Raw genomic sequence first — 16,706 nt, 5'->3', positions numbered from 1 at the left:
CTAGCAAGTAACCATTCAGAACACCCTTGCAACTGCTGAGCAACTCTCTCTTAACCACTCAGAACACCCTTGTAACTCTTTAGTAACCGCTAAGAATACCCTAGCAACTGCTTAGCAACACGCTAGGAACCACACAGAATATCCTCGAAACTGCCTAGCAACTCCCTAACAATAACCACTAAAACATCCTAGCAACTTTTTATCAACTCTCTTGTGCCCACTAAAATCCCCAGGCAACCACCCAGAACACCCTTGCAACTGCCAAGCAACTCTCTAGTAACAACTTGTAACACCCTAGAAACTACATAGGCATTCCCTGGCAACGGCCCAGAACACTAATCGCATTGTGGAAATGAGTTACTGTGCATTCACACAGCCGGCGGCGAGAGCGTCAAAGTGGCCGGAAGTCATTCATTTTTAATGGGAGCTGGCGGCGAGCTCCGGTGAGAGTGGCGCGGTGCATCTCGGACGATTTGGGCGTCGAGGGGAGTTGAAATCAACTCAACTTTATGGTAATGAGCTATGACGCAGTTCGGTGGCAACCAATCAGAATGTAGAAGTGATCCGCTTGAGAGGATTCCAGAGAGCGCAGTCCTGTAAACTTTGGTTCAGACCACATTAGTTCCTAAGCAAAATGGAGGAGAGGTTGATCATTGCTGTGGAGGGTTTGATAAGAAAGCACGCAATACCATTTATAGGCAACATTTTCGTGCTAGAACGCTTTTTCAGCGGGAATACAATTCATTTGCTCAAAACAACACCGATTTGACGAATTGCATTAATGCTGCACTTCAACCAGGACAGTATTGTACTGTAGGCTCCACACAAATTAATGTAAATGTTAATTAAAGACCAATGTTAGCAAACGTCTCCTATAAACTGGATGTTGAAATTAGACTAGCACTTAACCATGAACACAAAAGCCACACGACACAAATGGCTTTAATTGGTTTATTTCGTTAGCAAACATGTAACTATAAATGATAAGGTCTTTCCATTGATCTATTTTTTTTTACTGTCACGTTTAAATTATTTCATGAGGTTAACTTATACGGTTAGACCCTACTTGTGGTCGGTCAGCACAAATGCAGATCAACATAATTGTTTTCTTTGGCCCCTTTAAATAAAGTTTAAAGCATTCGATCTACGTCAGAGCGTCAGCGCGTCCACAAATCTTTCTACAGCGTCGATGGCAGGGTGGCCAGAGCGAATTTTGACGCTCTCGCCGGTGGCGGTGTGAACGCACAGTTATGCACAGCCAAACACAGCTAAATCAGATTTCTTTTGTCTCAGAAGCACACTCACGTTGTCTGGTCGTTGGCGAATTCCAGTTCTCCGTGTGTGTCCTCGTAGTCGACCCCTCCCCCTTGGGCCGTTCCGGGCTCTGTGTGGTATGGAATGATCACGGTTCCGCGGGCGCCGGAGTTCCGGACTACCGTCACCTCCATGGTACCCACGCTCTCGCTCACTCGCGCCAGGCGATCGGTAAAAGTGAAGATCCCTGCATGGTCGTCGTCCAGGATGGTGACCGTAGACATCAGCGGTTCCATCAGCCGGGCCTTGGGAGCCTGATCCATGTCGTCACTCTCAAACATACCCTCCGCATCACCGACACGCAGATTCAGCAAACGCACAAAGAAATGTTCATCTTCCTCAAAGATATCATCGTCGATGATGCCCACCTAGAACGAGACATACAGATGTCTATAAACTTTCAGTGGAGTGGTATTACTTCAGCACAGCTCAGAACATGCACCTTGGACGAGTACATTAGTGATTTAACATTCATCACACATGGATTTGTAGAGCTTTGGCTTTTCTGATCGATGCATCTTTCATTCTGAATCCTCTCTATGTCTTTTTGGCAAAGAGGCTGTCAATCATTGTCACTCAACTAATGACAGACACGACAGCCCTGTTGCCATGGACACATGGCCCTGTCCATCTCAGCAGAGTGGACGTTTGTCTAAAAGGAAGTGTACTACATGAAAGATAAAGAGGCTTAAAGAGTACAGAATAAAGCATTGCCCTTGAGACTCGCCTGTTCATGAAAAATGGATGTACAAGAATCAGTAATAGACTAAATCTTTTGGTCTAGGATTTGGCTGGACCAAAATCTATGTTGAGGACATGTTTTAAGAAAATGTAGAAAGTAAAGTGAACCGCAATGTTCACGGAAATACTGTTTTCATGATCAATCATTGGTGACACTTCCAAATATTCAGATACTTGAGACTATCCCAACTGATTAAACATCTAGACAAGCTGGGACCAGCTAATGACCATAAATGATCAGTTTGGACAAGATATAAACCATGTAAAGCCATCTACCAGTTTATGCTGGACCAGACTTTATGTTGAGGACATGTTCTTAGAGAATTTACAAAGAAAGAAACGTATAGTACTGCAAAGTTCATGCAAAGAATTTTCATGATCAATCATTGGTGACACTTCCGCATATTCGGATACTTGAAACAATCCCAACTGAGTAACCATCTAGACAAGCAGGGAACAGCTAATGGCCATAAATTATCAGTTTGGACAATATATAAACCATGTAAAACCATCTACCAGTTTCTGCTGGACAAAACTTTATGTTGAGGACATGTTCTGAGAAAATTTACAAAGAAAGAAACGTATAGTACCGCAAAGTTCTTGCAAGGACTTGACTCATGATCAATCATTGGTATTACTTCCGAATATTCAGATACTTTAGACTATCCCAAACGAGTAACCATCTAGACCCGTTTGGACCAGCTAATGGCCATAAATGATCAGTTTGGACAAGATTTAAACCACGTAAAACCATCTACCAGTTTCTGCTGGACCAGACTTTATGTTGAGGACATGTTCTTAGAAAACTTACAAAGAAAGAAACGTTTCCAAAGTTCATGCAAGGACTTGACTCATGATCAATCATTGGTATCACTTCCGAATATTCAGATACTTTAGACTATCCCAAACGAGTAACCATCTAGACCAGTTTGGACAAGCTAATGGCCATAAATGATCAGTTTGGACAAGATATAAACCATGTAAAACCATCTACCAGTTTCTGCTGGACCAAACTTTATGTTGTGGACATACAAAGAAATGTATGGTACTGCAAAGTTCACGCAAGGACTTGACTCATGATCAATCATTGGTGACACTTCCGAATATTCGGATACTTGAGACTATCCCAACTGAGTAACCATCTAGACAAGCTGGGACCAACTAATGGCCATAAATGATCAGTTTGGACAAGATATAAATCATGTAAAGCCATCTACCAGTTTCTGCTGGACCAAACATTAAGTTGAGGACATGTTCTTAGAAAACTTATGTAGAAAGAAACGTATAATACTGCAGAGTTAATGCAAAGACTTTTTATGATCAATCATTGGTGACACTTCCGAATATTCGGATACTTGAGACCATTCCAAATGACTAACCATCTAGACAAGCTGGGACCAGCTAATGACCATAAATGATCAGGTTGGACAAGATATAAACCATGTAAAGCCATCTACCAGTTTCTGCTGGACCAAACTTTATTTTGTGGACATGCTCCTAGGAGATTTACAAAGAGAGAACTGTATCGTACTACAAAGTTCATACAAATACTTTTCATGATCAATCATTGGTGACACTTTCGGATACCATCCCAACTGATTAACCAGCCAGACATGCTTGGACCAGCTAATGACCATAAATTGGACAAGATTAAACCTTGCAAAACCATCTACTGGTTTCCGCTGGATTTTCCAGCAATTTTTTCTTTTCTCCTTTCACTCCTCCTCACCTTAATGTGTTTTGTGGTTTCTCCAGGTTTGAACACCAGTGTCCCTTCGCAGTACTTATAATCGGATCCAGCGTTGGCTGTGCCATCTTCCGTACAGTAGTCGACATAGAAAGTGCTCTCCCCCAAGCCTCCTCGACACACCACAGGTATCATGATGGTGCCGCAGTTCTCCATGCACTGGATATGCGCGCTCTCGAAGGAAATGCGGCTGCAGACGGCAAGGTCACCCTCATCCGTAGCCTCGATGCCGCCCACCACCACAGTGCGGCGAGAGTGATCAGCCGCGTGTTTCTTCAGCACATTTCCAGCCCCGATCATCATGCGTGTGGCCTGGACACGATAAAAGGCGCGACTTTTCTGTTGATGAAGTAGGGCATAGTAGTTGGCCAAGTCTACCAGCTGATCCAGCTCCTTATCTGGGTATTTCTGCTTCAGGTCCTTCAGGATACGGATCACCTGCCAAGCAACATTCAAAGGTCAAGAAAATATGGGCTGTCTGTTGCAAGTCCAATTTCAGTTCTGTCATCATTTACTCACCCTCATGTTTTTCCAAACCCGAGAATAGCTGTAGCTTTCAAAGTTCAAAGCTTGCATATGACCAATCTGCCAGGTTTGACATCAATGACACCAACCAAACAGAATTGGTTCTCACAGATTGCGGTGCATGCACAAATGCAAATTAGATTTCAGACTTATAGCCGAACTTACATTTCAGCCTGTTCCTCATGTTAAGCTATCACTATACTTCAGAAGGCATGGAATATAGCACCTTAGCTGTATTTCTAGAGTTTGACTGACTCTTTTGGAAAACAATAATTTGGAAATTATGATTAACATTTCCTTTTGTGTTTCACAGAAGAAAAAAAACATAATACGGGTTTAGAACGGCTTGAGTGTGAATAAAAAAAAGACAGAATTTTAAGTTGTGGTTGAACTATTCCTTTTTAATTAAACGGATAGTTCACAGAAAAATTAAAATCATGTCATATATTACTCACCATCATTTCGTTCCAAATGCGTAAGACTTTTGTTCATCTTCGGAACACAAATGAAGATCTTTGGACCCACTTTATATTAGGTGGCCTTAACTACTATGTACTAACATTTTAATTAATCATTTGATACAATGCACTAATTGTGTACATACATGTTTTACATTGTACTTACATTAAAAAAAATACCTCCATGTAATTACGTTTGTAATTAATTTCTGTAGTTACATTTGCAATTACACTGTTGACACTTCCCTTACACCAAACCCTACCCTTAAACTTACCCATACCACCACACCTGTCCCTAACCTTACCCTTAAACTTACCCATACCACCACACCTGTCCCTAACCCTACCCTTAAACTTACCCATACCACCACACCTGCACCTAACCCTACCCTTAAACTTACCCATGCCACCACACCTGTCCCTAACCCTACCCGTATCCCACCTCAATATCAGCAAAGGTGTTTGAAAGTAAATGTAGAAAATGTAGAAAGTAAAGTGAACCGCAATGTTCACGGAAATACTGTTTTCATGATCAATCATTGGTGACACTTCCAAATATTCAGATACTTGAGACTATCCCAACTGATTAAACATCTAGACAAGCTGGGACCAGCTAATGACCATAAATGATCAGTTTGGACAAGATATAAACCATGTAAAGCCATCTACCAGTTTATGCTAAGTCTATAAGTCTATAAGGTGTTTTGCAATACAATTTGAACACAAGTAAGTACATTGTATTTATTTTTAGATGTAAGTACATAGTAGTTAAGGCCACCTAATATAAAGTGGGGCCAGATCTTTTTTTATGAAATCTGAGAGCACGCTGTCCCTCCATTGACAGCTACACAACTACCACTTTGACGTTTTAAAAAGTTCATAAAGACATCGTAAAACGAATACATATGAATTAAAGTGGATTAGTCCAAATTTTCTGAAGAGAATTGCTTGCTTTATATGATGATCAGATTTAATTTAGGCTTTTATTCACATTTAAACCTTGATCAGCGAACATAACAGCAGCTCAACCGAACCTGATGCGCGAGAATGAACTTCTTGCAGAAGCTCAAACGTGATGCGAAACACGAGAATGGACCTCATTGGTTCTTGCTGAAGCTCAAACGTGCTGCGTAACACGAGAATGGACCTCATTGGTTCTTGCTGAAGCTCAAACGTGCTGCGTAACACGAGAATGAACCTCGTTGGTTCTTGCACGTCAAGCGAACATGCTTTTCACTAAACTTTTTAAGCTTTGGACTAAACCACTCAATTCATATGGATTAGTTTTACGATTGTTTTTAAAATGTCAAAGTGGTAGTTGCATAGACTGTCAATGGAGGGACAGAAATCTCTCAGATTTCCTCAAAAATATCTTAATTTGTGTTCCGAAGATGAACGAAAGTCTTACAGGTTTGGAAAGACATGAGGGTGAGTAATTAATGACAGAATTTTCATTTTTGGGTGATCTAAGCCTTTAGGGGAACATGGTGATGGAAAAAATATGAGATTTGAAGAAAAAATTATATTTCAATGCTTTGGCGTTTACTCTCAAAACTTTTGCGTTCCCCTGTCTCGGATTGTCAGGATGAAAAACATGTCAACCAAGGTGAACTTTTAAAGTTCTGTGTGCGAGTATCAATGCATAAATGTTTGTTTAAATGAGTGCATGTGTCTTTTCTCACTTCTTTACGGCTCTCGTCCAGGTCCTTGACACTGTCCATGTAAACGGTTGTGCTGTTGGAGTTGGGTAGATTTGCCATGATGCCTGCTGTGTTGCCATCCTGGTAATGTTCCTGTGTGCCAATCCCTATGGCTCCGCCCCTCAGTGGAAACTTGCCGTCCATCAACATCTCCATACCTTTGGGGGTCATTTCCCCCTCTGTCTCCACAACAACACCTGTTCTTTTGTCTGCACGGTAGCGTTTGGACATGTACTTGTAGAAAAGGAGGCGCCGGTCAGCGATCCACGCCAGAATCACACAAACGGGGAAGTAGCAGAGAGTGACCAGAGCTTCCCATATCTACACACACACACACAGATACAGACACACACACACACACACACACACACACACACACACACACACACACACACACACACACACACACACACACACACACACACACACACACACACACACACACACACACACACACACACACACACACACACACACACACACACACACGTCAATACAGCAAACACACAAAGTAAACAGACCACAGATTAGTGCTTTGAAGAGAAAAGACCACAGCAAGCCAAAGAAAAAGCAAAGAAAAACAAACAGTCTGATATGAACCAAGCAAAGAGGCACTTCCAGCTACATTAAACAGAGACAAACAGCTCTGTACCAGCTCACTTCACCATTACAAATGACTCAATATGGTCTTGTTGTCTGAAGGACCAGTAGATAAACAACATTTATAATCGTTGTGTGTGACTTAGTAAAGCAGACAGTGTTTGGCACACACACATACTGTACTTGTATTATTGAGTAAATTTGCCTACATGTCTTGGTCACATTTTAAGTTAAAATCAAAAGAAAAAAGTTGTTTCCATTGCTTTGTATTATTTTCAAGGCAATTAAGCATATTTCACTGCAAAATTATTATAATCGTAATATCTCCAGACTGTTACTTTTGAATTTTTCAGTAATTCCCAATGGTGATTCTCATTATATTCTCATTACTGTATGACATTATTTTTCACATTTCTCAAAACTTTTACTAAAGGGATTTGGGGTGAATTAAAATAATGTCACAAAGTGCAAAATATCTTCTCCAATGTTCTCTAAGGCTTTGCAAATTGTATATCATTTGTTTTAAGTGTTATGTTTTGTATTATATGCATAAATATGCATGTACTATGTTACTTTGCATATAACTAAATTGATGTGTACATTTTAAAATTGAATAAAAACTTGATCACTATATATCTATTTTTTATTTAATTTTATTAAATTTTATTTTAGGGATGAAATATGACCTAGATTTTATATGGTTTTGTGGATTCACAGTTTTCCTCAGGGGGACCAAAAACAAAAAAAGTCCCGTAAGGTCAAAACATTGCTATCCTTGTGGGCTAAATGTAGGGTAGAGACCTGTGCGGGACAGATTTTTGCTTTAAAAAACTCAGACGTTTTGAGCGGTGAGTGGATTCTAACTTAAATGCATCTGATTGGCCATTGCGTTCGAGAAATCAACACATATGTCTGTGATTGGCTACATTGCACAAGACTGCAAAACCATGTTATAAATAGAAACTTTACCTATGCTTGTGCCAGTTAATCATTTTTACTTTGTTTTAGTTGTTCATGTTGCTTTTGTGCAGTCGGTTAATAACAATTTATTTGTTTTCAAATGTTTTATTTTTAAATGTTTCTATTTCTATTAAATCCTGCAACCTGCACACACACAAGTACCTTCCCACCCACACTTGCTCTCGGTCATCAAATTTCGTCCTGCGCCATATACTTTTGCGCAAGAGTGCAGGTCTCTAACGTAAGGTTTACCAGGACCATACACATACACACATACACACATATACTCGGTTTCGCTATCTTTGTGGGGACTCTCCATAGGCGTAATGGTTTTTGTACAGTACAAACTGTATATTCTATCACATACCCATCATACAAAACTTTCTGGATTTTTACATTTTCAAAAAAACATAATTTAGTATGTTTATTAATCCATTTCCCTCACAATGTAGGTGATCTCAGGTTTTACTATCCTTGTCGGGACATTTGGTCCCCACAATGTAATATACACACACACACCTCCACGACTCCTGGTGAGATGACCGCCAGGATCAGGTAGAGCCAGATGTAAGCGAAGATACTCCAGAACGCGGTGATGAAGAAGACTCTCAGGTGTTTGATCTTCCTCACCTCGCCGTCAGGAATCACCCACACGCAGATTCCAATGATCACAAACATATTAAAGGCAGCGCTGCCAACAATGGTACCTGGACCCAGCTCACCGGACACAAAACCATGACCACACACCTGAAACACACACATGACAAAAACAGCCAATCAGAACACATCTGAGGTTTAATGTATACAGTAGCAATGTGGAGCAGAAATATGGACCAATGAGATTTGTGTGCGATGATCATTTGCTGCAATTGGTTTACAAAATAGATTAACAAAGGGTTTATTGCTTGTCAATTTCCAAACTGATTGAAAAAGTTGTTGTTAAATTTTTTTGGAGATCCATCTTTTCACACACAACTATTAAAAAAGGTTGAAACATTCACTGATGCTCCAGAAGGAAACTCGATGCATTAAGATCCGGGGGTGAAAACTTTTGAACAGGATGAAGATGTCCACAATTTTATTTATTTTATTCAAATATAATTTTCATTTAGTACTGTTCTTCACATACAACAGAAGATACTTGCACATTTCCCGGAAGAAAAATGAAGTACAATTTACCTTGATCTTCAAACTCAAAAAGTTTTCACCCCCAGCTCTTAATGCATCGGGTTTCCTTCTGGAGCATCAGTGAATGTTTTAGGGATGAAACAGTATGGAAATTTCACATCACGGAATTATAGTGACCCAAATTATCACGGTTATCAATATTATCACGGTTTTCTTCAAATGAGATGAAAGTGTTCAAAAAGAACAGATGCACACACTTGAAACATTTCAACAAGTTTTATATTTGAAAATCAACAAACAACAAATAAATCAAGCAGCTCTATGCGCTTTTTTAAGCTAGATTCTATTCTGTGGGATTTCCTTCCTTATAATGGCCGTCGTCAATAGCAACGCATAAATAATAATAATTTGGTGTAAATATAATCTCTAATATTATCTCTGTAAATATATTCTCAAGCAATATTCTCATCAGTGTTCTATCAGATATGACACATTTAAATCTAGCATATTTTGTGTACGAGCCCAAAACGTATCCTAGTGAAATAATGCATATCCATATTTTCATTTGATTTGACAGTTTATTTTATTAAATATCAAAAATCCAAAAGGTGTGCATCATACCTGACACCTAGATGAACACTTTACAGCTGGTTTTATGATTGTAAGTAATTCTCTTCATATGCTTTTGAAGTTAGAAATGTGTATACCAATGTATGTAACTTTAGAGATGGTCCCTAAATTCGCGAATCTCGAATGTAAAGCCAACTTTATGCCAGATTGCCAGTCATATCAGATGCGCTGTGGTTCTGCTGTGTTTGTTTGAAACTATTTTTGCTGCTGAAATAGAACAAAAACAGTCTGTATGATGAATTAATCTCCTGCGTACATCGCACGTTTTGAGTGCAGATTTCAGTGAGTGAGAGCGCGCTCTGAACAAAACTCCGGCTAATCTGAACGCCTGATTATTAGAAACACGTGTGGTTGGTTATAATGTGCAACGCGATTATAACAGATGGCTTTTGAGAAGAAAAGCCAAAGTGGCTACTGTGAGTGGTAGTAATGCCAGACATAGTTTTGGTATTGAGGTCAAAGTTTACTTGCCTTGCGTTCGCAGATTTGACGCGTTTGCCCCTATTACAGCGACTTTCTTCTGGCATGTTCTGCAGACAGGGTGACCATCTTCGATTAAGTTTCCCTCAGGACTTTTGTAAAAGCCAAAATATGACCACACCTCAGATTTGGTCCTTTTAGAAGGCTGAACAATCCCCCGAGTGCTGTCACTGCCTTCTGCCATTTCTTCTCATTCAAAAAACAGCGCTGCGCACAGGATTTACAGCGAGTTTTCAAAATCATGATAATCACGTGCGGTTTTAATGATAATTAATTTTTAAACGATATTACTAACCGTCAGTACATTTTATCGTGGTTTATCATGAAACCGGTAGTCGTTCCATCCCTAGAATGTTTGAACCTTTTTTTAATAGTTGTGTTTGAGTCCCTCATTCGTCCTCAGTGTGAAAAGATGGATCTTAAAATCATACAGTCACTGCTGGAAAGAGTTCAAATACTTTTTCTTGTAGATCAATAAAGGAAACAAGAAACAGGTGCAGAGAATCATATATCAACATATAACAATGCAAACACAGGACGTTAATATAACGACAAAGACCCAGCCTCTCAGCAAAGTTGAGGATGCTGAACGTCTGAATTCAACTGCAGTTGTAATGCACTATTAGGAAATTGTAAATTCACACTTTCTAAGTTGAATGGAGCGCAGCATTCGGCCTACGCAAACATATCAGATTTTAAATGGTTCCATTAAATGACAGATCAGTCATTTAATTGAGTGTCACTTTCCTCATAACATCCGATCAATGAGAAATGGGTGTTATTCAGACTCAATGCACCTTCAAGATATTTCACATTCACTGAACATCCTTGAAAATGAAGCGAATGTCCTTGGGGAAGATAAAACAAGAAAAAAGAATGAAATAAAAAGCACAGAGGTGTTGGTTATCTGTGTCTGTGCATGGCTCTATGGCTGATATCTCTCTATATCTCCACAAGCCAGCGAACCTTTGGGATCAGTCTGTGACAAACAGATAATTCAACCCGCGCCTCTTTTCCAGCTGAGCTTGCAAAGAGATTTCACACTTCTGACGCTTAAATCTGCCTGACTGCATCTCCTTTTCCTGCAATTTTTCAAGATGAATGATGCATTGTGATTACGTTGTTCAGATGCGTTATCCGTACAACAATAATCCCGCTGTGTGCGTGAAACCCTCGAGTGAAACACTGAGGCCTGACGGATGTCCTAACACATTAGATCTAGAGATGCAGAGTGACAAACAACGTGGACAGACAAATGTGAGGCAATAAAGCTCAGCTAGCGCTCCACTGACGTGCTAAATGCTGGCCAACGCAGCGGTGAGCGTCTCCCGCAGGCAGAGCTACACTGATCTGAGACACTGTTTCCATGCGGTGGACGACGAGGAACGAACCAGGAGCGTCTCATTAATAAACTCATTAGCGAGCGCTAGCGATCAGCATGCATCTCTCTAACCATCTCCATCTTGAAGGGCCAAGAAGCTGTTTAACCCATCAAAATGCTATGACAAACACATTTTCTGTTTCAGACGTACATACATGTACCTAGACAGCTTAGACTGGTTTAAAGGGCATCTATTATGCAAAATTCACTTTTATATGGTGTTTGAACATAAATGTGTGTCAACAGTGTGTACACAACCACCCTGTATTGGAAAAAATCCACCCACGCTTTTTTTTAATCCCTATAAATCATAACAAGTGTCTCAGAATACGTTGTTTTCAGTTTCTATGCAATGTGACGTCACATTACTTAGGCCCCGCCCACGACTGCTGACCTCCCCAGAGCATTAACAGCAGCATTCAAGTAAGAAATTTGTTCTTATTAAAGCTACTAAAGATATTCACTCGAGCAGTGAGTGATTTTCTGTTTGTCTTTTGTTGTTTGATTCATATTAACAGCAGATATATAGCAGTAGGTACTGTATATTACGCTGATGTCACTTTAACCCTTAACCCTCCGGGGTTCTTCATTTATGGGTCACACTCAGGACCTTCGGGTCAAAAATGACCCGGAAGGCGGGATTAAGATAAAAAAGTTTTGAGTAAAATCAATGAAATATATTTTTGTTCAATAATATTTTTTCTTTTTTGGTGTTTTGAGATAATTTTATGATTTATAATTAATATTTATGCAATAAGTATGACCCATTTTTTTCCATTGAATATAATAAAAAATTTATATTTATATATAATTATTATTTTTTGAAATTAAAGCTGTATTTCATTTTAGAGTCAAGCCTAGGCCTCATGAAAGCAATTTTTTTAATGAGATCGGTGCCGTCCGGTGGACACATTGAGCATTTTTATCACGCAATAGCACATTTTACCACTATAGTGGATCTTGCGTTTTATAAAAAAATTTGAAAAATCGTAGCTTCATCGGAATGGTCCGAAACTTGGTGACTTTATTGGTACTTGGTATATGAACACCCAAAAAAAATTGGGGACAGGATTTTTTTTGGGTGTTCATATACCAAGTACCAATAAAGTCACCAAGTTTAGGACCATTCCGATGAAGATACGATTTTTAAAAAATTTTATTAAAAAAAAAAAACGGGTCAGAAATGACCGAAGAGCCCCAGAGGGTTAAATGCATACCTCGGGTCTTTAGCGACCCGGGACGTCATTCACTACCCTCCTCCTCATTCATTTTTTAAAGTTAAACATCAACCTTCTTAGTATTCCTCAATCAATCCATTATAAACAATATAACAATAAAAAAATTATAAAATTATAATTGAATGCCTGTTTTTCATCTTCCAGTGATTTGATTTCGGCCTGCAGCTCAGGCTGGAAACCTGTACATTCATTTATCCTGCTTCTGTTACACATTTGCGGGAACCAATCACAAACTGGCTTCTCTACCTTGCGCACTATTGGTGGGTTTAACACAATGATGGGTAGAGAAGCGATGGATCGATTCCTGTTGATCACGCCTATTGTGGTCTGAATCGTCTGATTGGTTGAAGGACTATCCAATTGCGTACAGAATCATTTGAACTATACCCGTTGATCACGCCTCTTCTGCAGTAGAAAAAAAAGCAGACTCCCCAGACCAATGTTCAATCTTAAATTGAGCTTGAGCTTGTTTTTCCACTAGTTTTTTTGGTAAAAATTGTATAGGGTCACTAACGACCCGAGGTGTGTAAGATTGTACGTATATATTTATTTCTGCACAACAATAAATGAATCTATAATGACGAAATAAGTGCAATTCACCTTTATTCCACAAGGTGGCTGATGCACACAGTTTTGAGAATATATTTGAGATGGTGAATATGAGGCAGATGCTGAATATACTGGGAAATGAGCTCTGACGAGGACAGTGATGAGGGTATCATATGGTCATGCATAGGGTTAATACACAGATCTAATCTACACATGTGATTTCTTTACGTGCATCCCCTAACCCTGCCCATAACCCTATCTCTCCACAGGTTAAGCTCCACCCTTGAGCTCCAGATGCTCTGCAGCAAACACTACTTGGTTTTTCCTTCCACTCAAAACTGGGCATTTTCAACATGGTATAATAAATGATCTGTGGGGTATTTTGAGCTACACTTTCTGGGGACACCTGAGACTTATATTACATCTTGTGAAAAGGGGCAAAATAGGTCCCCATTTAGATGTCCAATATCCAATACTTTACGTTACATCAGTGTTATTTTAGTATCGTTGATATACTATTAAGGTTAATTAGATACTGAATTAGATTTTATTTGTATGTTTTCTGTTTAAAAAAGAAATGTCTATAGCTGCGTTCACACCATGTCATAATTATGAGATTTTAACTAAGAGTTCACGTCCTCGTAGAGCTTGTAATTATAACTTGTAAGCTGGGAATTTTCTTAGCTTTTACCTGTACCACCTGACCATGTTGTCATCTCAAAATTGCAGTAATTATGACATGCAGCATACATTAGCCTATTTTTAATTAAGTTGTAGTTTTAGTTATTTTATTGCATCACCTAAAATTTAACAAAAATTAGACAAGTTGCCTTCTCAACTAGCTGAAGTTATACATTTATATTAAATAAATGTATATTACATTAAAATAAATGAATGAATTTAATGAATTGTCTATATTTTATTTTATTTAGTTAATGTTTTTTTTTTTCAAATAATGAAGCCTTGGGTATAATGCATTATAAAAGTATTTTTAATGCTTTAATTAGGCTTTATAATGCATTGTATCGTCTCATTAATAATTCTAACCCAGTTATAATACATTATAATACACTTTTAGAAAGTCTAATGCATTAAAACATAGCAAAAATCTGAGAATATTCTAATGCATAATAACTTTGGTTATAATAACTTATGAAAACATATGCATTATACATAAAGGCTTTAAGTAAAGGGTTACCAAGCGTTTTTATGGGTTTAATTTTAGTTTTCGCTAACAATAATAACCCTGCATCACAGCCTGGCAAATCCATGACATTCTACTTGCTAATTCAAGTGCTTTAGAAAGTTTCTTGTATTCTACAAAAAGTTTTATGTGCCCCTGCGAGCAAGATGAGTTACAAATCTATTTCCCCAGAAAAATAGAAAGACTGTCAATTTTAAAATGCTAAAAGTTCTCACAGCTAAAAGGCAAAGCTAAAGCCACAAAACATATGTTTTATTTTTATGAGTCTATGAATTATGGACGGATCGTGCTTCAACGCAAACGGAATAATCAGACAAAGCACCACTTAAATTATGAGCGCTAATGTTGCTAATGAAATGGTAAAACCTCAGGCTACGCTAATGAGGGTTTAGCCATCTGCTGTGAATGCAATTAGTAGTTAAGAAGTTAATTGTTACATAAAAAAAGGGCTTCCCAACTAGTAGGCCTACATTTGTCATTTGAAACAGCCTCACCCACCTCAATGACCGACAGGAGGATTTCAGGGGCGGATGATCCAAGTGCCATCAGGGTCAAATTGGACACGGTCTCGTTCCAGATTCTCACAGTGGCCACCGATGTTTCTCCGCTCGGCATGGTGATGGTCACTTCTTTTTCCTGGGAGATCAGAAGGGAACATGTTAAGGATACAGACAGCTGCTCACAATTGCTAACTAAAGCCTGACAGGTTCTTGCTGCACGGTCGTGCACCATTTAGAACAGAACTGAATTTGTATTGAGGAAGACAGTTCAACTTTGAATGTATGGAAGTATGTCAAAATGGAAATATAATATTTATGATGGAAGAACAAAACACTAAACTTGGTTAAAGGTATTTAACTAGCAAAGTTATTTGGAAAAAGAGGCAAACTACAGCTCCAGGTTTTATTTTACTATGCAGAAAAATGCATAGAAAAACAAAAGGCTCACAGGAAAAAGAATACAGTGACTACAACATAATCAGTTATTCATATTTTATTGGTTCTCTTTTGTTTTTGCATGTGTTTATAATTTCTTTCACAGTCTAGGCAAAAATTGTCCGGACGATTTGCAAGTTTTATTGCGTTATTAAAACAAGTAACACAATTGACTCTAAGAACAACTAGGCTATATGCTTACAAAATCTTTAATACATTTTTAATAATATTTGAATACAGGGTGAAGATGTCAATTTTCCTAGTCCAGACATCCGTTTTGGCCACTACTGTATATATTCATAACTGTCATTTTAACTAGATATTAGTGTTTAATCATTTAATTATTATTATATATTAGGGGTGTAACGGTACATGTGTTCGTCCCAAGCGGCAACCTCCCACAGTTTCTCTTGAAGCCAATACGGAAGTGACTTAAACTGCAATTCATCGACTGGCCAGTAGGGAGCAGAATCTCATTGAGCCTCATGTTAAAATGCCCAACTTTACAGCAGAAAAAAAAAACATGTTTACAGTCTGGTACAAATTGTGGTTTTGGTCTACACGGCTCATTTTGCCCTTCATGATGACTGTGAAGGGGGTGCATTTTTTTTATAACTAATTCGTTTACATTATATAAAGTATTATGCAGCGTCCCAATTCGCCTACTTATACTACGTCCTAAAAGTATGTACTCTTTTTGTTAAGAAAAAGTACATACTTTTGAGTGTGTAGCAGAAAAGTATGCAAGCTTTGGGACATACTACTTCGTCACCTTTAACGGACTCTGTTGCTTAGTTACGTGAGTCCCGTCACCGTTTAAACTGCCCTGTCAATCATCGTCACAGTTAAAATCCTCCACATTCAATTTAATTTCCTACCGTATCGGAGAGAAATATAGTAGCACGTTGGTCTGCCATTCGTGGGTCTTTAATGCAGAGACTCCTCTCATGTGTTTGCAAAGTTAATGGCCAAACATATCATTACAAAAGTTCACAATGCTGCTGCAGGTGAAATATAATGTGGCTAACATTGAATAAATATATTTTCGTCAGGTTAAATACTGATAATTGCTCACTCAAGTCCCTTTATCTAATCCTCTCTACTTAGCCGTCAGAC

The 16,706-nt window shown here is 38.7% G+C and overlaps 1 protein-coding gene across 1 annotated transcript in view; it reads right to left on the bottom strand.

The window, feature by feature from the left end:
- Positions 1 to 16,706, bottom strand: part of slc8a2b (solute carrier family 8 member 2b) — a 172,508-nt gene that overhangs the window by 16,761 nt on the left and 139,041 nt on the right. Inside the window, exons 3-7 of the mRNA XM_079823397.1 lie at positions 15,154 to 15,291; positions 8,565 to 8,792; positions 6,468 to 6,806; positions 3,785 to 4,240; positions 1,306 to 1,682 (exon numbers count right to left, since the gene is read on the bottom strand). Coding sequence (XP_079679523.1) covers positions 1,306 to 1,682; positions 3,785 to 4,240; positions 6,468 to 6,806; positions 8,565 to 8,792; positions 15,154 to 15,291 — 1,538 coding nt within the window. The remainder of the gene's footprint in view (positions 1 to 1,305; positions 1,683 to 3,784; positions 4,241 to 6,467; positions 6,807 to 8,564; positions 8,793 to 15,153; positions 15,292 to 16,706) is intronic.

The sequence above is a fragment of the Gobio gobio genome, assembly GCF_949357685.1.
Source record: "Gobio gobio genome assembly, chromosome: 8".
NCBI classification, from domain to species: Eukaryota; Metazoa; Chordata; class Actinopteri; order Cypriniformes; family Gobionidae; genus Gobio; species Gobio gobio.
Note: the sequence above shows the minus strand (reverse complement) of the source record. Positions and strands in the feature narration are given on the sequence as shown.